Below are 20,008 nucleotides of genomic sequence, written 5' to 3'. Positions count from 1 at the left end.
GGTAACTTCTTTATTACAATACAACACTCCAACAGTCCAACAGTCCTGATACTCTGTTACAGCCTAGGTACACAGCCTAGCTACACAGCCTAGATACTCTACTCTGGCTACGCTCCGGAACTCGCCCTCACAAGGTCGTAGAGTCGGGAGTTCCAGAGTCCCAGCGCTGGCTCTCACAGCATCCCCGGGTCTTCAGATGGCTGGTCGTGGGTCTTGGGTCTTGAGTTACAACTGGGCCCCGATCGTCCAGGGAGCTCTCCTTTTATGCCTGGTACAACGAGGGGTGGGGCCGTGTGCGCCCCCAGATATCCCACAGAGCACACACAGCCCCCCCCTTTGGCGGCGCCAAGGGGATTAAGCGTCTGGACCCCCTGGGAACTCAACGCCTGGCGCCCAGAGGCTTAAGCGTCTGGACCCACCTGGGAACCCAGAGCCCCCAGCAGCCCCTCCCTTCTTATGTCACTACAGATGCAAGCCAAAACTAGAGTGGAGGAAGTCACTGTTCGAGAACTTTTGTTTGCTGATGACTGTGCTCTGGCTGTTGGCTCAAATAAAGATCTACAGGACAGTATGGACCACCTCTCCTCAGCTTGCAACAACTTCGGCCTAACAATCAGCACAAAGAAGACTGAAGTCCTATACCAACCTGCTCCTGGGAAACCCTACACTGAGTCAACCATCTTTGTGAATGGGCAAAAGCTTTCAGCCGTTGACAAGTTTATTTACCTTGGTAGTACTCTGTCTCGCGCTGTGCACATAGATGATGAAGTTAACATCAGGATTGTCAAGGCCAGTGCAGCCTTTGGACGTCTACGTGACTCGGTATGGGAAAGGACTGGCATCAAGCAGGAGACAAAACTGAAGGTCTACCGGGCTGTTGTCTTACCAATTCTTCTGTATGGGTGCGAAGCCTGGACAGTTTACCAGCGCCATGCCAAGAAATTGAATCATCTCTACTTGAGCTGTCTGAGGAAACTGCTGAGGATCAAGTGGCAAGACAGAATCCCTGACACGGAAGTCCTCAGCAAGGCAAATATCCCCAGCATCTACACCTTGCTTGCGAAGGAACAGCTTAGATGGACTGGCCACGTGACCAGAATGCCCTACGCGAGACTTCCAAAACAAGTCTTCTTTGGCGAGCTGAAGAATGGCAAGCGAGCACAAGGTGGCCCCTAAAAGCGCTACAAGGACACTCTTAAAGCTTCCTTGAAGAGCTTTGGATTCGACCTGAAAAGCTGGGAATCCCTAGCACAGGACCGACCTGCCTGGAGAAGAAAAGTACAGGACGGTGCAGTCCTCTGTGAGAGTAGGAGAAGCTCCTGTGCTATCTTGAAGAGGCAGCTGCGCAAATCTACCAAGGAAGGACGTGTGGCTGCACCTCAGAGCTCTACATCCTCCCTGACCTGTCCAGTGTGCCACAGGGAATTCCGGGCTCGGATTGGCCTCTTCAGCCATCTGCGCACTCATCAAAACCCAACAAAATGACAAACGTGCCATGGTCATCATCAACTTTGACGGACGAACAAGAAGAAGGGTGTGTGTATGTGTGTGTGGGTGTGTGTGTAGGTGTGTGTGGGTGTGTGTGTATGTAGGTGTATGTAGGTGTGTGTGGGTGTGTGTAGGTGTGTGTAAGTGTGTGTGTAGGTGTGTGGATGTGTGTGTAGTGGTGTAGGTGTGTGTGGGTGTGTAGGTGTGTGCAAGTGTGTTTAGGTGTGGGTGTGTGTGGGTGTATGTAGGTGTATGTAGGTGTGTGTGGGTGTGTGTAGGTGTGTGTAAGTGTGTGTGTAGGTGTGTGTGGGTGTGTAGGTGTGTGTAGGTGTGTGTGGGTGTGTAGGTGTGTGTGGGTGTGTGTATGTGTGTATGTAGGTGTGTGAAGGTGTGTGGGTGTGTGTGTAGGTGTGTGTGTATGTAGGTGTATGTAGGTGTGTGTGGGTGTGTGTAGGTGTGTGTGGATGTGTGTGTAGGTGTGTAGGGTTGTGTGGGTGTTTAGGAGTGTGTAAGTGTGTTTAGGTGTGGGTGTGTATGGGTGTGTGTAGGTGTGTGAAGGTGTGTGGGTGTGTGTGTAGGTGTGTGTGTATGTAGGTGTATGTAGGTGTGTGTGGGTGTGTGTAGGTGTGTGTGGATGTGTGTGTAGGTGTGTAGGGTTGTGTGGGTGTTTAGGAGTGTGTAAGTGTGTTTAGGTGTGGGTGTGTATGGGTGTGTGTGTATGTAGGTGTATGTAGGTGTGTGTGGGTGTGTGTAGGTGCGTGTAAGTGAGTGTGTAGGTGTGTGTGTAGGTGTGTGTGGGTGTGTGTGGGTATGTAGGTGTGTGTAGGTGTGTGTGGGTGTGTAGGTGTGTGTGGGTGTGTATGTAGGTGTATGTAGGTGTGTGTGGGTGTGTGTAAGTGTGTGTGTAGGTGTGTGTGGGTGTGTGTGTAGGTGTGTATAAGTGTAGGTGCGTGTGGTTGTGTAGGTGAGTGTAAGTGTGTGTAGGTGTGGGCGTGTGTATGTGTGTGTACACGCACTCTCACCACCCGACCCTAATCCCACGCTCCGTTGCCAAGGAACCCCCCCACCCCACCCCCACACGTGCGCCGCGTTCTCGCTTTACAGCGGTGGCGAGTCTGGGATGAATTTGGCGGAGCGGAGTGGGGGGCAGGAGGAGGGTGGGGGGCAGAGGGGAGGGTGGGGGGCATTTGTCACGAGGGGGGCGGGGGGGGAACTACCCCAAACTACCCTCTCCCCCTCGACATGAGGCGCTAATAATTATCTACTCGTCGAAACGGACCTAGTGGCGCCACGTGGCGAGGCGGGGAAGGGGGCCTACAGGGGCGGTGAGGGGAAGCGTCAGTCCCCGCTGTGGTACCTGGTTGCCTTGGCAACGCGAGTACCTGCAGAGTGAGCAACACGTGACCCCCTCAATGAGCAATGGGTTCCTCATACCCCCCCCCACAACGCGACGGGACCACCCACCGCGTTGTGGGGAGGGGGGTCTCAGTCCGCCCCTCCCCCCGCGGTCCCCCCTCTCACCGTGTGGCGCGCGGGCAGCATTAATGGGCACGCGCCTAATTACCCCCCCCCCCGGGCAGGGGTCGCGCGCGAGGGAAGACGCGCGTGACACGTGGAAGGGTAGGGGCGGGGCGGATCCCCCAGCGAGGGGCGGGGGGCGCCGTGCCCCTCCACCACTCCCCCCCCTTACCCCAGCCACGGCCAATGACAGCCACAGGGAACTCTCCCGGGGAGACGGGGAGGGGGGGGAGAGGAGGGGGGGGAGAGGAGGGGGGGGGAGAGGGGGGGGGAGACGGGGAGAGGGGGGGGGGGAGACGGGGAGAGGGGGGGGGGAAGACGGGGAGAGGGGGGGGGGAAGACGGGGAGAGGGGGGGGGGAAGACGGGGAGAGGGGGAGGGGAGACGGGGAGAGGGGGGGGGGAGACGGGGAGAGGGGGGGGGGAGACGGGGAGAGGGGGGGGGGAGACGGGGAGAGGGGGGGGGGAGACGGGGAGAGGGGGGGGGGAGACGGGGAGAGGGGGGGGGACGGGGAGAGGGGGGGGGGAGACGGGGAGAGGGGGGGGGGACGGGGAGAGGGGGGGGACGGGGAGAGGGGGGGGGGACGGGGAGAGGGGGGGGGAGACGGGGAGAGGGGGGGAGACGGGGAGAGGGGGGGGGGAGACGGGGAGAGGGGGGGGGACGGGGAGAGGGGGGGGGGAGACGGGGAGAGGGGGGGGGGAGACGGGGAGAGGGGGGGGGGGAGACGGGGAGAGGGGGGGGAGACGGGGAGAGGGGGGGAGACGGGGAGAGGGGGGGGGGGAGACGGGGAGAGGGGGGGGGGAGACGGGGAGAGGGGGGGGGAGACGGGGAGAGGGGGGGGAGACGGGGAGAGGGGGGGGGAGACGGGGAGAGGGGGGGGGGACGGGGAGAGGGGGGGGGACGGGGAGAGGGGGGGGGACGGGGAGAGGGGGGGGGAGACGGGGAGAGGGGGGGGGAGACCGGGAGAGGGGGGGGGGAGACCGGGAGAGGGGGGGGGAGACGGGGAGAGGGGGGGGGAGACCGGGAGAGGGGGGGGGAGACGGGGAGAGGGGGGGGGGAGACGGGGAGAGGGGGGGGGAGACGGGGAGAGGGGGGGGGGAGACGGGGAGAGGGGGGGGGAGACGGGGAGAGGGGGGGGGAGACGGGGAGAGGGGGGGGAGAGACGGGGAGAGGGGGGGGAGACGGGGAGATGGGGGAGACGGGGAGAGGGGAGGAGGGAGACGGGGATAGGGGGGGAGACGGGGGGAGGTGGGGGAGAGAGCGCGCGGAGCAGGGACAGGGATCGTCGGGGAGAGCGGGGAGGGGCGAGAGAGAGAGAGGAGAGAATGGAGAGAGGGAGAGTGGAGAGATTAGAGGGAGGGGAGCGATAGGGAGAATGTAGGGGGTGGTAGGACGGGAGAGAGAGTTTGGGAGAGCGTGGAAGAAGAGACGGTGGAGTGTAGGGAGAGCGAAGAGAGTAGGGAGGGAGATGAAGTAGAGGGAAGAGAAGCGAGAGAAAGTGCGGGGTGGGGAGAGTGACAGGCAGGGAGGGAGGGAAAGTGGAGTCTCAGGCCGTGCGGGGAGAGGGGAGAGGCCTCCGTAGCGAAAGGGGGAGGAGAGAGCGTGGGAGAGAGGCCTCGGGAGAGTGAGGAGAGAGCATCAGGTCCTCTCCCTCCCTCTCGCGCGCTGCGGGCCCGGAGTCGGGGAGTCGCGTGATGGTGGTGGTGGTGATGATGATGAGGTTGCTGCTGATGATGGTGATGGTGACGTTGGTGATGATGATGATGTTGTTGATGCTGTTACTGATGGTGAAGTTGACACTGATGATGTTGATGCTGATTGCGCTGTTGATTGAGATGTTGAAGTCAATGTTGCTGATGTTGGTGATGTTGCTGGTTGTTGGTAGATGGTCATGATTTTAATGGTGATGATGAAGTGTGTAGAAAATGATTATGTTAATGGTCATGATGTTGATGGTGTGTGTAGGTGATGTTTATGGTGGTGATGTGTGTAGGTGATGTTAATGGTGATGGTGGTGATGTTTTGTGAAGGTGATGTTAATGATGATGGTGGTGATGTGTGTAGGTGATGTTAATGGTGATGGTGGTGATGTGTGTAGGTGATGTTAATCGTGGTGATGGTGGTGATGTGTGTAGGTGATGTTAATAGTGATGGTGGTGATGTGTGTAGGTGATGTTAATGGTGATGATGGTGGTGATGTGTGTAGGTGATGTTAATGGTGATGGTGGTGATGTGTGTAGGTGATGTTAATCGTGGTGATGGTGGTAATGTGTGTAGGTGATGTTAATCGTGGTGATGGTGGTGATGTGTGTAGGTGATGTTAATCGTGGTGATGGTGGTGATGTGTGTAGGTGATGTTAATCGTGGTGATGGTGGTGATATGTGTAGATGATGTTAATGGTGATGGTGGTGATGTGTGTAGGTGATGTTAATTGTGATGGTGGTGGTGATGTGTGTAGGTGATGTTAATGGTGATGATGGTGGTGATGTGTGTAGGTGATGTTAATCGTGGTGATGGTGGTGATGTGTGTAGGTGATGTTAATGGTGATGGTGGTGGTGATATGTGTAGGTGATGTTAATCGTGGTGATGATGGTGATGTGTGTAGGTGATGTTAATAGTGATGGTGGTGATGTGTGTAGGTGATGTTAATAGTGATGGTGGTGATGTGTGTAGGTGATGTTAATGGTGATGGTGGTGATGTGTGTAGGTGATGTTAATCGGGATGATGGTGGTGGTGTGTGTAGGTGATTTTAATCGTGATGGTGGTGATGTGTGTAGGTGATGTTAATGGTGATGATGGTGGTGATGTGTGTAGGTGATGTTAATGGTGATGGTGGTGATGTGTGTAGGTGATGTTAATCGTGGTGATGGTGGTAATGTGTGTAGGTGATGTTAATCGTGGTGATGGTGGTGATGTGTGTAGGTGATGTTAATCGTGTTGATGATGGTGATGTGTGTAGGTGATGTTAATAGTGATGGTGGTGATGTGTGTAGGTGATGTTAATAGTGATGGTGGTGATGTGTGTAGGTGATGTTAATGGTGATGGTGGTGATGTGTGTAGGTGATGTTAATCGGGATGATGGTGGTGGTGTGTGTAGGTGATTTTAATCGTGATGGTGGTGATGTGTGTAGGTGATGTTAATCGTGATGATGGTGGTGGTTTTGTGTAGGTGATGTTCCCAATGCCTTAGGGAGCCCGCAGGGCGGGGGCGGGGGGGGATGGGGGGTGGGGGGAATCGCCCCCAGAGCTCACGCACCCCGCTCACCCGGTGAGGAGAGAGCACTCACAACCACTCGCACCTGACGCGTACACCCACTTACTACACCTGTGCACACTCTGTGCTTGGAAAGGTGAGTTTGTGTGTGTGACTGGTGGGGTTTTCTGGGGGGGGCTGCATGGTGTGTGTTGCTGTGTGCTGCATCGTGTGTGCTGCATAGTGTATGCTGGTGTGAGTTTGTGTGTGCTGCATAGTGTGTGCTGCATAGTGTATGCTGGTGTGAGTTTGTGTGTGCTGCATAGTGTGTGCTGCATAGTGTATGCTGGTGTGAGTTTGTGTGTGCTGCATAGTGTGTGCTGCATAGTGTATGCTGGTGTGAGTTTGTGTGTGCTGCATCGTGTGTGCTGCATAGTGTATGCTGGTGTGAGTTTGTGTGTGCTGCATAGTGTGTGCTGCATAGTGTATGCTGGTGTGAGTTTGTGTGTGCTGCATAGTGTGTGCTGCATAGTGTATGCTGGTGTGAGTTTGTGTGTGCTGCATCGTGTGTGCTGCATAGTGTATGCTGGTGTGAGTTTGTGTGTGCTGCATAGTGTGTGCTGCATAGTGTATGCTGGTGTGAGTTTGTGTGTGCTGCATAGTGTATGCTGGTGTGAGTTTGTGTGTGCTGCATAGTGTGTGCTGCATAGTGTATGCTGGTGTGAGTTTGTGTGTGCTGCATAGTGTATGCTGGTGTGAGTTTGTGTGCGCTGCATAGTGTGTGCTGCATAGTGTGTGCTGCATAGTGTATGCTGGTGTGAGTTTGTGTGTGCTGCATAGTGTGTGCTGGTGTGAGTTTGTGTGTGCTGCATAGTGTGTGCTGCATCGTGTATGCTGGTGTGAGTTTGTGTGTGCTGCATAGTGTGTGCTGCATAGTATGTGCTGCATAGTGTATGCTGGTGTGAGTTTGTGTGTGCTGCATAGTGTGTGCTGCATAGTGTGTGCTGCATAATGTATGCTGGTGTGAGTTTGTGTGTGCTGCATAGTGTGTGCTGGTGTGAGTTTGTGTGTGCTGCATAGTGTGTGCTGCATAGTGTGTGCTGCATAATGTATGCTGGTGTGAGTTTGTGTGTGCTGCATAGTGTGTGCTGGTGTGAGTTTGTGTGTGCTGCATAGTGTGTGCTGCATAGTGTGTGCTGCATAATGTATGCTGGTGTGAGTTTGTGTGTGCTGCATAGTGTGTGCTGCATAATGTATGCTGGTGTGAGTTTGTGTGTGCTGCATAGTGTGTGCTGCATAGTGTGTGCTGCATAATGTATGCTGGTGTGAGTTTGTGTGTGCTGCATAGTGTGTGCTGCATAATGTATGCTGGTGTGAGTTTGTGTGTGCTGCATAGTGTGTGCTGCATAGTGTGTGCTGCATAGTGTATGCTGGTGTGAGTTTGTGTGTGCTGCATAGTGTGTGCTGCATAGTGTGTGCTGCATAATGTATGCTGGTGTGAGTTTGTGTGTGCTGCATAGTGTGTGCTGGTGTGAGTTTGTGTGTGCTGCATAGTGTGTGCTGCATAATGTATGCTGGTGTGAGTTTGTGTGTGCTGCATAGTGTGTGCTGGTGTGAGTTTGTGTGTGCTGCATAGTATGTGCTGCATAGTGTGTGCTGGTGTGAGTTTGTGTGTGCTGCATAGTGTGTGCTGCATAGTGTGTGCTGCATAATGTATGCTGGTGTGAGTTTGTGTGTGCTGCATAGTGTGTGCTGGTGTGAGTTTGTGTGTGCTGCATAGTGTGTGCTGCATAGTATGTGCTGCATAGTGTATGCTGGTGTGAGTTTGTGTGTGCTGCATAGTGTGTGCTGCATAGTGTGTGCTGCATAATGTATGCTGGTGTGAGTTTGTGTGTGCTGCATAGTGTGTGCTGGTGTGAGTTTGTGTGTGCTGCATAGTGTGTGCTGCATAGTATGTGCTGCATAGTGTGTGCTGGTGTGAGTTTGTGTGTGCTGCATAGTGTGTGCTGCATAGTGTGTGCTGCATAGTGTGTGCTGGTGTGAGTTTGTGTGTGCTGCATAGTGTGTGCTGCATAGTGTGTGCTGCATAATGTATGCTGGTGTGAGTTTGTGTGTGCTGCATAGTGTGTGCTGGTGTGAGTTTGTGTGTGCTGCATAGTGTGTGCTGCATAGTATGTGCTGCATAGTGTGTGCTGGTGTGAGTTTGTGTGTGCTGCATAGTGTGTGCTGCATAGTGTGTGCTGCATAGTGTATGCTGGTGTGAGTTTGTGTGTGCTGCATAGTGTGTGCTGCATAGTGTGTGCTGGTGTGATTTTGTGTGTGCTGCATAGTGTGTGCTGGTGTGAGTTTGTGTGTGCTGCATAGTGTGTGCTGGTGTGAGTTTGTGTGTGCTGCATAGTGTGTGCTGCATAGTGTGTGCTGCATAGTGTATGCTGGTGTGAGTTTGTGTGTGCTGCATAGTGTATGCTGGTGTGATTTTGTGTGTGCTGCATAGTGTGTGCTGCATAGTGTGTGCTGCATAGTGTATGCTTGTGTGAGTTTGTGTGTGCTGCATGGTGTGTGCTGCATAGTGTGTGCTGCATAGTGTATGCTGGTGTGAGTTTGTGTGTGCTGCATAGTGTGTGCTGCATAGTGTGTGCTGCATAGTGTATGCTGGTGTGAGTTTGTGTGTGCTGCATAGTGTGTGCTGCATAGTGTATGCTGGTGTGAGTTTGTGTGTGCTGCATAGTGTGTGCTACATAGTGTGTGCTGCATAGTGTATGCTGGTGTGAGTTTGTGTGTGCTGCATGGTGTGTGCTGCATAGTGTGTGCTGCATAGTGTGTGCTGCATCGTGTATGCTGGTGTGAGTTTGTGTGTGCTGCATAGTGTGTGCTGCATAGTGTATTCTGGTGTGAGTTTGTGTGTGCTGCATAGTGTGTGCTGCATAGTGTGTGCTGCATAGTGTATGCTGGTGTGAGTTTGTGTGTGCTGCATGGTGTGTGCTGCATAGTGTGTGCTGCATAGTGTATGCTGGTGTGAGTTTGTGTGTGCTGCATAGTGTGTGCTGCATAGTGTATGCTGGTGTGAGTTTGTGTGTGCTGCATAGTGTGTGCTGCATAGTGTATGCTGGTGTGAGTTTGTGTGTGCTGCATGGTGTGTGTCGGTGTGCGTCGCACAGGCGGCAGGTGGCGGCGCTGCTCCTCTGCATCTGCGTCTACCCCAGGGACTGCACAGCTCGGCAGCAGCAACGAGTAAGACACCAACCCTGCCTTCGGCTGCCTCTATGAGCACTTGCCGTGTGTGTGTGTGCGTGCGAGGATGCACGTGTGGGGAGTAGTGGCGCAGCGGTTAGCACACTGCACTGTGAACCCGGCGGCCCGAGTTTGATTCCCGCTCAACCAACACCAGTAACGATTATTTGAACCGGTCCTGGGCCTCCCCTAGGTCAACTCAAAGGCGGTCGGGCGTGGTGCTGGCCACCGACCCCCTCGTGTGTCCTGCCAGTCTTCATGGGCGCTCGCTAATTGCACTTGCCCCAACAGTCTGTTAAATGCCTGTGGGTGTGAATGTGTGAGAAGCTGACCGGTGCCCGGGTGCGGTCAAGGAATGGCTTCCTATTGGTCAACCATGTTGATAATCTGGTAATTGCTGCTCACTCTGATGAGGAGTTGGAGACTGCTGCGGAACCTGGAGCATGTCACTCGCCCATCCGCCCCACAATTACAAAGCCTGACTATTTTGTTCTTGGCCACAGTTATGCCCCTCCTCTATGCTTGTGAAACACGGACCCGTTTAAAGTAACATCTGCACTGGTTTGAAACATTCAGGCTGGCCTGCCTATGATCCATCCTGGGTTCAATCAGACTGGATAGTGTAAGGAGTTCACAGATCCTTGAAAGATTTGGACACAGTCCCATCATCAGGGAGCTTCTTTGGCAAGGCAAGGCTGCGTTGGCGGTGTCAAAATCGCCCTCTGTGGAGGAGGCTCGTGAAGAACGCTACTGGCCAGTTTTAGGCATTCGCCCTCCAGCAACAGAGCAGAGGAGCGACGCTCACAACATTGAGTGGTGCGCTGGGCATATAAAATGCAGCGAGGTGGCACAGTAGGGGGCACAACTAGTGTATCTCATTCACTCAACCCATGGCACCTGGGTCTGTTCTGTGACCTGTCAACAGCGAGAGCATTCCACACTTCACGTGGCCTCAAAGTGCAGCTAGTCTGGCACAAGCGCTCTGGTTTAGTTAACACCACAATGGTGAATGGCGTTTGCTGTTGTTGAGTGGGTGAATCTTTTGTGAGTGTTGAGTGGTTGGCTGAGTGGGTGATTGGGTGAGTGGGTGGGGGGTGAGTAGTTGGGTGAGTGAATCGGGGGGTGTATGGGTTGGGTGGGTGAGTGGGTGGGGGGTGAATGGGTTGGGTGAGTGAGTGGAATGAATCAACGAGCGGAGTGAACCAGAGAGGAGTTAATGAGAAAAGTGACCATGGTCGTATCTAGAGAAGAGTGACACGGAGGGGACTGACCTTTGCAGTCTTGGCAGGACCCAGTTCCCCCCTGGCCAGGAGACCCAGAGGACCTGGAGGAGCCAGGAAGAGTGTCCGCTCACCGGGCGAGGAGGCAGGTGGAACCCCAGCGGTGGAGCGGCACCCGGATTGGAGCTGGGGGGATGGAGGAGGGGCCGGTTCCAGCGGTTGGGGAGGTCACTGGGACCTGGGGTCAGTGGGGGCCCTGGTCCCCTTGCACGCGTACGTGTGAAGGGGGGGTCATGGAGCAGATGAGGCCATGTCTGCCCGCGGCCCCCCGTGCCCCTTCGCCACCCGCGGAGCAAGGGGGTCACGGATACGGCCACCACCAGCAGCAGCAGCAGTACCAGCGGCGGCGGCAGCAGCACGGCTACAGCGACCTCCAGGAGCTTGAGCCAGTGCATGCAAGCCATCAGCATCAGCAGTATCAGCAGCATCAGCAGCAGCAGCAGCATCAGCTCAGCCGGCTCTGGCATGGTGCTCGTGGCTCAGCTCATTCCCTGCAGGGACGTTTTCCAGCGAGAGTGCTCAGTTCCATGCATCGCTCACAGCCCCCGCTCACCCGGTGAGTCACTTGCACACCCTTGCTCACTCGGTGAGTGACTCGCATGTCCCACTCACCAGAGAGTGATGTACACACCCTTGTTCACCAGTGAGTGGCTTACACACTCCCACTCACAAGGTGAGCAACTTACACACTCCCACTCATCAGGTGAGTTACTCTCACCCCCTTGCTCACCCGGTGAGTGACTCACACACCCCCTGCTAACCCGGCGATTGGCATGCACCCCTGTTCACCCCGACACCCTGTGGGCGACTCGCAGCCCACACGCTCTCACGAGGGGCAGAGGGAGGGTACTGCGTGGGGGCTGCTTCGCTGGCCTCAGCTTGAAGCCATTATTGCTACTATGGGGCGGGGGGGGGGGTTCTGGGGGAGTGGGGGGCATCTGGGTCGGGACCCCCCGCACCGCAGGGTTTTGGCGGCCACTTTTCCAAGACATTTGTGCGTCTGTGAGTGTCCTCCGTGTGTGTGTCCGTGTGTTAAGGGGCGCCACTGTGGTGAGATGTTAACTCCCTCGCCTGGTATGCAGGAGGTTGTCTGTTTGATCCCAACCCTGACGCCTGCTGCATATGTGGAGTTTGCGTAGCTCTCTCCCAGTGGTCGCGTTAATTTTTTTCCGGGTCGTTCAGTTTAAAAAATTCCCACATGATAAGCCACTTCGTTGAGCTATCATTTGTGGCCAGGTCACTTCTGAAAAAAAGAGCTGTACAGCTCGGTGGGCCTTATCAGGTAAAATAGAAAAGTAACAAAAATTAGGTTGTCCATGTCCCCGTTGTGTCTGTGTGTGTCCCCTCATGCCCCCGTTGTGTCTGTGTGTGTCCCCCCATGTCACCATGTCGTCTCCGTGTCTCCAGCTCTCGCAGCTGTGGTCGCGACGTCACTCTTATTTTTAACTCTTAGAGCTAGAGCCAGATTCCCGTTACCAGGGAGACGTCACCGTGATGGTAGTGATTGTGATGCGACAATGTGGTGATGATGCTCTATTGTGTCGATGGTGCTATACATCGGTGGTGATGCCGCCGTGATGTTTGGTGATGTGCGATGTTGCGGCGTGCAGCCTCCGGGCATCTCGTTCCACGCATGCCACACTCGCCCACCAGACCGGCCAGGCCCTGTGGCCCGCTGGTGGAGCCGGATCTGGGTCTCCGCGCACCTCCATCAGCTGTGTTGGTGCTTTCCGGCGTCACCGCCTGTGCAACGCGCAGGTACCATGTGTGTGCCAGTGTATGTGTGTGTGGAGAGCGGTAGTGTAGCGGTTAGCGTGTTGCGCTACGAACCTGGCGACCCGGGTTCGATTCCCGCTCATGGCCAACACCGGTGACGATTATCTGAACCGGTCCTGGGCCTCCCCTAGGTCGACTCAGCCTCAAATGAGTACCTGGTGCAATATCTAAACATCGGCACTGGGGAGACAAAGGCGGCCGGGCGTGGTGTTGGCCACCCACCCCGTCATGTGTCGTGCCGACCTTCATAGGTGCTCGCTAACAGCACTTGCCTCTACAGTCTGTTACAGGTTACATGGGGGATCTTTGTGTGTGCCAGTAGTGTCACGGTTAGTTCGCCACTACGAACCCAATGGCCTGAGTCGTCATAAGGAAAAACAATTTTTTTCTCCTGATAACGACTACTTTTTAAATCCTTTATATTAAGTTCACTTGCTTGCTTGCTTGCACGCTTACGACCGTGCAAATCTTTCAGTCGTTTTTTAACCCACTTCCGGTGATCCAATCGAGCTGACATTTTGCACACAGACTCGTTGTGCGTGACAATTTATTTTCGTGAAAAAAATTTCCATAACTTTACACTTTTTAGGAAAAAAAAAATCATATTTAATTACCAATTGCTTAATGGTGGCAGGTAATCATCTGACCCATAGGTGGCAGCCATCTCAAGCCAGAGGACGAGAGGACTCTAGCCGCCACGCATATAAAGGATTTATAGTGAAAAACTTTGTTTTTACGGGTTAATTTTTTTCCTGATGACGACCGCTTGAGTTGCGATCGAAACGTCGTAGTTTTTTGTTATTTTCATTGAACCTATCTACATGATTTTGCCGGACTTCATTGGTGCAGCTCCCTAAACAGCACTTGCCTGAACAGTCTGTTAAGGCTATACGGGGGATCTTTGTCTCTGTGTGCGCCAGTGTTCGATACCCTGCGCGGAGGGGCGCAGGGGGTGTTTTTGTCGTTGTGAGACATGGCAGTGTGCGCGTCTTGATTGCACGTGCATGAGTGTGTAGGCATATACGTATGCGCGCGTGTGGTGCAAACAACAACCCTGGGGAGACAAAGGCGGCCGTGTGTCGTTGCTGTGCGTGTGCAGCCCTGTCCAGCCGGCGTGCGAGATTTCCGGACGGTGCAGTGCGCCAACTACAATGGCCGCCCGTTCATGGGCCGCCACTACGAATGGGAGCCCTTCACTGAGGGTAGGCGCGAGCGTGTGCACGTGTGTGCATGTGCACGTGTGCACGTGTGCGTGTGTGCACGTGTGCGTTAGCGTGTGTGCGTGTGTGCGTGTGCACGTGTGCGCACATGTGCGTGTGTGCACGTGTGCGTGTGTGCGTTTGCACGTGTGTGCGCGTGTGCACGTGTGTGCGTTTGCATGTGTGCGTTTGCACGTGTGTGTGTGTGCATGTGTGTGCGTTTGCATGTGTGCGTTTGCACGTGTGTGTGTGTGTGCATGTGTGGAGTGGTAGTGTAGCAGTTAGCGCGCTGTGCTATGAACCCAGCAGCCCGATTCCCGCTCATGATTATCTAAACTCGATCCTGGGCCTCACCTAGGTCGACTCAGTCTCAAATGAGTACCTGGTGCGGTGTGTAAACCACATCGCCACTGGGGAGACAAAGGCGGCCGGGCGTGGTGTTGGCCACCCACCCCCTTGTGTGCAGTACCGGCCTTCATAGGTGCACTTTCCCCTACAGTCTCCTCAGGCTATACGGGGGATCTTTTTGTGTGCATGCTCATGTGTGTGTACACGCAAGTACGAGTGTGTGTGAGGGTGTGCGTGTTAATGTGAGTGTATGGGGCCGTCCATAAATGACGTCACGCGATTGTGGACGATTTTTAACCCCCCCCCCCCCTTCGTCACACGGCGTCACAAAAAGTCAGACCCCCCTTCAAATATGACGTCACAAAGCTCTGCCCGACTCCCCAAAAATAAAACATGCTTCAAATCGCTTTAAACTATTGTCATTGTAGTGCGTATTTAATGTGGTGCTGCACCCTGATGTTGTAGGAGAAAGCAATTATTATAGAGTCTATTTCATTAAGTAGAACGTGTTGTCTATATTTATTTAAAGTTGCGCATTATAATGTGACGTCACATTTCTCAAACTACCCCCCCTCGTCACACATCGTCACAAATGTCTGACCCCCCCCCTAGGTGCGTGACGTCATTTATGGACGGCCCCTATGAGAGTTATTTACTCTTGGGTTGGTGTGGTGATGTGGATTGAGTCTATAGGTATCTGTAAGTCATTGGGTCTCCATTTTAGTACTCGCATCTCTGAGTCTTTGAGGCTCGACGTGCGGAGGTGGGGAAGGGTGAGAAGGATGAGGGAAGCCGGTGAGGAGGGTGAGTGAGGGGGGGTTGAGAGTGAGTGAGGAGGAGTTGAGGGTGAGTGAGGGGGGGTTGAGGGTGAGTGAGGGGGAGTTGAGGGTGAGTGAGTGAGTGAGGGTGAGTTGAGGGTGAGTGAGTGAGGGGGAGTTGAGGGTGAGTGTGTGAGGGGGAGTTGAGGGTGAATGAGGGGGAGTTGAGGGTGACTGAGTGAGTGAGTGAGGGGGAGTTGAGGGTGAGTGAGTGAGGGGGAGTTGAGGGTGAGTGAGGAGGGGTTGAGGGTGAGTGAGGGGGAGTTGAGGGTGAGTGAGTGAGTGAGGGGGAGTTGAGGGTGAGTGAGGGGGAGTTGAGTGAGTGAGTGAGTGAGTGAGTGAGTGAGAGGGAGTTGAGGGTGAGTGAGGGGGAGTTGAGGGTGAGTGAGGGGGAGTTGAGGGTGAGTGAGTGAGGGGGAGTTGAGGGTGAGTGAGTGAGGGGGAGTTGAGGGTGAATGAGGGGGAGTTGAGGGTGACTGAGTGAGTGAGTGAGGGGGAGTTGAGGGTGAGTGAGTGAGGGGGAGTTGAGGGTGAGTGAGTGAGGGGGGGTTGAGGGTGAGTGAGGGGGGGTTGAGGGTGAGTGAGTGAGGGGGGGGTTGAGGGTGAGTGAGGGGGGGTTGAGGGTGAGTGAGGGGGAGTTGAGGGTGAGTGAGGGGGAGTTGAGGGTGAGTGAGGGGGAGTTGAGGGTGAGTGGGTGAGTGAGGGGGAGTTGAGGGTGAGTGAGTGAGTGAAGGGGAGTTGAGGGTGAGTGAGTGAGGGGGAGTTGAGGGTGAGTGAGTGAGGGGGGGGGTTGAGGGTGAGTGAGGGGGGGTTGAGAGTGAGTGAGGAGGGGTTGAGGGTGAATGAGGGGGAGTTGAGGGTGAGTGAGTGAGTGAGGGGGAGTTGAGGGTGAGTGAGGGGGAGTTGAGGGTGAGTGAGTGAGTGAGTGAGGGGGAGTTGAGGGTGAGTGAGGGGGAGTTGAGGGTGAGTGAGGGGGAGTTGAGGGTGAGTGAGTGAGTGAGGGGGAGTTGAGGGTGAGTGAGTGAGGGGGAGTTGAGGGTGAGTGAGTGAGGGGGAGTTGAGGGTGAATGAGGGGGAGTTGAGGGTGACTGAGTGAGTGAGTGAGGAGGAGTTGAGGGTGAGTGAGTGAGGGGGAGTTGAGGATGAGGGAGGGGGGGTTGAGGGTGAGTGAGGGGGGGTTGAGGGTGAGTGAGGGGGAGTTGAGGGTGAGTGAGGGGGAGTTGAGGGTGAGTGAGGGGGAGTTGAGGGTGAGTGAGTGAGTGAGGGGGAGTTGAGGGTGAGTGAGTGAGGGGGAGTTGAGGGTGAGTGAGTGAGGGGGGGTTGAGGGTGAGTGAGGGGGGGTTGAGAGTGAGTGAGGAGGGGTTGAGGGTGAGTGAGGGGGAGTCGAGGGTGAGTGAGTGAGTGAGGGGGAGTTGAGGGTGAGTGAGGGGGAGTTGAGGGTGAGTGAGTGAGTGAGTGAGGGGGAGTTGAGGGTGAGTGAGGGGGAGTTGAGTGTGAATGAGGGGGAGTTGAGGGTGAGTGAGTGAGTTAGGGGGAGTTGAGGGTGAGTGAGTGAGGGGAGTTGAGGGTGAGTGAGTGAGGGGGAGTTGAGGGTGAATGAGGGGGAGTTGAGGGTGACTGAGTGAGTGAGTGAGGGGGAGTTGAGGGTGAGTGAGTGAGGGGGAGTTGAGGGTGAGGGAGGGGGGTTGAGGGTGAGTGAGGGGGGGTTGAGGGTGAGTGAGGGGGAGTTGAGGGTGAGTGAGGGGGAGTTGAGGGGGAGTTGAGGGTGAGTGGGTGAGTGAGGGGGAGTTGAGGGTGAGTGAGTGAGTGAGGGGGAGTTGAGGGTGAGTGAGGGAGGGGGGGTTGAGGGTGAGTGAGGGGGGGTTGAGAGTGAGTGAGGGGGCGTTGAGGGTGAGTGAGGGGGTGTTGAGGGTGAATGAGGGGGAGTTGAGGGTGACTGAGTGAGTGAGTGAGGGGGAGTTGAGGGTGAGGGAGGGGGGGTTGAGGGTGAGTGAGGGGGGGTTGAGGGTGAGTGAGGGGGAGTTGAGGGTGAGTGAGGGGGGGTTGAGGGTGAGTGAGGGGGGGTTGAGGGTGAGTGAGGGGGGGTTGAGGGTGAGTGAGGGGGGGTTGAGGGTGAGTGAGGGGGGGTTGAGGGTGAGTGAGGGGGGGTTGAGAGTGAGTGGGGAGGGGTTGAGGGTGAGTGAGGGGGAGTTGAGTGTGAGTGAGGGGGGGTTGAGGGTGAATGAGGGGGAGTTGAGGGTGACTGAGTGAGTGAGTGAGGGGGAGTTGAGGTGAGGGAGGGGGGGTTGAGGGTGAGTGAGGAGGGGTTGAGGGTGAGTGAGGGGGGGTTGAGGGTGAATGAGGGGGAGTTGAGGGTGACTGAGTGAGTGAGGGGGAGTTGAGGGTGAGTGAGTGAGGGGGAGTTGAGGGTGAGGGAAGGGGGGTTGAGGGTGAGTGAGGGGGGGTTGAGGGTGAGGGAAGGGGGGTTGAGGGTGAGTGAGGGGGGGTTGAGGGTGAGTGAGGGGGAGTTGAGGGTGAGTGAGGGGGAGTTGAGGGTGAGTGAGGGGGAGTTGAGTGTAAGTGAGGGGGGTTGAGGGTGAATGAGGGGGAGTTGAGGGTGACTGAGTGAGTGAGTGAGGGGGAGTTGAGGGTGAGGGAGGGGGGGTTGAGGGTGAGTGAGGGAGGGTTGAGGGTGAGTGAGGGGGAGTTGAGGGTGAGTGAGGGGGAGTTGAGGGTGAGTGAGGGGGAGTTGAGGGTGAGTGAGGGAAGTTGAGGGTGAGTGAGGGGGGGTTGAGGGTGAATGAGGGGGAGTTGAGGGTGAGTGAGGGGGGGTTGAGGGTGAATGAGGGGGAGTTGAGGGTGAGTGAGGGGAGGGTTGAGGGTGAATGAGGGGGAGTTGAGGGTGAGTGAGGGGGAGTTGAGGTGAGTGAGGGGGAGTTGAGTGTGAGTGAGTGAGGGGGAGTTGAGGGTGAGTGAGTTAGGGGAGTTGAGGGTGAGTGAGGGGGAGTTGAGGGTGAGTGAGGGGAGTTGAGTGTGAGTGAGGGGGGGTTGAGGGTGAATGAGGGGGAGTTGAGGGTGACTGAGTGAGTGAGTGAGGGGGAGTTGAGGGTGAGTGAGTGAGGGGAGTTGAGGGTGAGGGAGGGGGGTTGAGGGTGAGTGAGGGGGAGTTGAGGGTGAGTGAGGGGGAGTTGAGGGTGAGTGAGGGGGAGTTGAGGGTGAGTGAGGGGAGTTGAGGGTGAGTGAGGGGGAGTTGAGGGTGAGGGAGGGGGGGTTGAGGGTGAGGGTGAGTGAGGGGGAGTTGAGGGTGAGGAGGGGGGGTTGAGGGTGAGTGAGGGGGAGTTGAGGAGTGAGGGAAGGGGGGTTGAGGGTGAGGGAGGGGGGTTGAGGGTGAGGGAGGGGAGTTGAGGGTGAGTGAGGGGGAGTTGAGGGTGAGTGAGGGGGAGTTGAGTGTGAGTGAGGGGGGGTTGAGGGTGAATGAGGGGGAGTTGAGGGTGACTGAGTGAGTGAGTGAGGGGGAGTTGAGGGTGAGGAGTGAGGGGAGTTGAGGGTGAGGGAGGGGGGTTGAGGGTGAGTGAGGGGGAGTTGAGGGTGAGTGAGGGGGAGTTGAGGGTGAGTGAGGGGGAGTTGAGGGTGAGTGAGGTGGAGTTGAGGGTGAGTGAGGGGAGTTGAGGGTGAGTGAGGGGAGTTGAGGGTGAGGGAGGGGGGTTGAGGGTGAGTGAGGGGGAGTTGAGGGTGAGGGAGGGGGTTGAGGGTGAGTGAGGGGGAGTTGAGGGTGAGGGAGGGGGGGTTGAGGGTGAGGGAGGGGGGGTTGAGGGTGAGGGAGGGGGGTTGAGGGTGAGGAGGGGGAGTTGAGGGTGAGTGAGGGGGAGTTGAGGGTGAGTGAGTGAGGGGAGTTGAGGGTGAGTGAGGGGGAGTTGAGGGTGAGTGAGGGGAGTTGAGTGTGAGTGAGGGGGGTTGAGGGTGAATGAGGGGGAGTTGAGGAGTGAGTGAGGGGGAGTTGAGGGTGAGTGGGTGAGTGAGGGGGAGTTGAGGGTGAGTGAGTGAGTGAGGGGAGTTGAGGGTGAGTGAGTGAGGGGGAGTTGAGGGTGAGTGAGTGAGGGGGAGTTGAGGGTGAGTGAGTGAGGGGAGTTGAGGGTGAGGAGGGGGGGTTGAGGGTGAGTGAGGGGGGTTGAGGGTGAGTGAGGGGGAGTTGAGGGTGAGTGAGGGGGAGTTCGAGGGTGGAGTGAGGGGGAGTTGAGGGTGAAAGAGGGGGAGTTGAGGTGACTGAGTGAGTGAGTGAGGGGGAGTTGAGTGTGAGTGAGGGGGGGTTGAGGTGAATGAGGGGGAGTTGAGGGTGACTGGTGAGTGAGTGAGGGGGAGTTGAGGGTGAGTGAGTGAGGGGGAGTGAGGGTGAGGGAGGGGGGGTTGAGGGTGAAGTGAGGGGGAGTTGAGGGTGAGTGAGGGGAGTGGGGGTGAGTAAGTGGAGTTGAGGGTGAGTGAGGGGAGTTGAGGGTGAGTGAGGGGGAGTTGAGGGTGAGGGAGGGGGGGTTGAGGGTGGTGAGGGGGAGTGAGGGTGAGGAGGGGGGTGAGGGTGAGTGAGGGGAGTGAGGTGTGTGAGGGGGAGTTGAGTGTGAGTGAGGGGGGGTTGAGGGTGAATGAGGGGAGTTGAGGGTGACTGAGTGAGTGAGTGAGGGGGAGTTGAGGGTGAGGGAGGGGGGGTTGAGGGTGAGTGAGTGAGGGGGAGTTGAGGGTGAGGGAGGGGGGGTTGAGGGGAGTGAGTGAGGGGGAAGTTGAGGGTGAGAGGAGGGGGGGTTGAGGGTGAGTGAGGGAGGGTTGAGGGTGAGTGAGGGGGAGTTGAGGGTGAGTGAGGGGGAGTTGAGGGTGAGTGAGGGGGAGTTGAGGGTGAGTGAGGGGGAGTGAGGGGTGAGTGAGGGGGGGTTGAGAGTGAATGAGGGGAGTTGAGGGTGAGTGAGGGTGAGGGTGAAGAGGGGAGATGAGGTCAGTGAGGGGGAGTTTGAGGGTGAGTGAGAGGGGAGTGAGGTGAGGTGAGTGAGGGGGAGGTTGAGGGTGAGTGAGTGAGGAGTTGAGGGTGAGTGAGGGGGAGTTGAGGGTGAGTGAGGGGGAGTTGAGGGTAGAGTGAGGGGGGTTGAGGGTGAATGAGGGGGAGTTGAGGTGACTGAGTGATGTGAGTGAGGG

The 20,008-nt window shown here is 56.4% G+C and overlaps 1 protein-coding gene across 1 annotated transcript in view; it reads left to right on the top strand.

Annotated features, from left to right (window-relative positions):
* Positions 1–4,328: 4,328 nt before the first annotated feature.
* LOC144935364 (thrombospondin type-1 domain-containing protein 4-like) overlaps positions 4,329–20,008 on the top strand; it is an 85,738-nt gene continuing 70,058 nt past the window's right edge. Inside the window, exons 1-6 of the mRNA XM_078861930.1 lie at positions 4,329–4,647; positions 6,179–6,277; positions 9,361–9,433; positions 10,713–11,269; positions 12,324–12,471; positions 13,589–13,691. Coding sequence (XP_078718056.1) covers positions 6,228–6,277; positions 9,361–9,433; positions 10,713–11,269; positions 12,324–12,471; positions 13,589–13,691 — 931 coding nt within the window. The 5' untranslated portion in view covers positions 4,329–4,647; positions 6,179–6,227. The remainder of the gene's footprint in view (positions 4,648–6,178; positions 6,278–9,360; positions 9,434–10,712; positions 11,270–12,323; positions 12,472–13,588; positions 13,692–20,008) is intronic.

Source organism: Lampetra fluviatilis, chromosome 13 (genome assembly GCF_964198595.1).
Source record: "Lampetra fluviatilis chromosome 13, kcLamFluv1.1, whole genome shotgun sequence".
Classification (NCBI taxonomy): Eukaryota; Metazoa; Chordata; class Hyperoartia; order Petromyzontiformes; family Petromyzontidae; genus Lampetra; species Lampetra fluviatilis.
The sequence above is the reverse complement of the archived record's forward strand: the minus strand, read 5'-3'. Positions and strand labels throughout refer to the sequence as shown.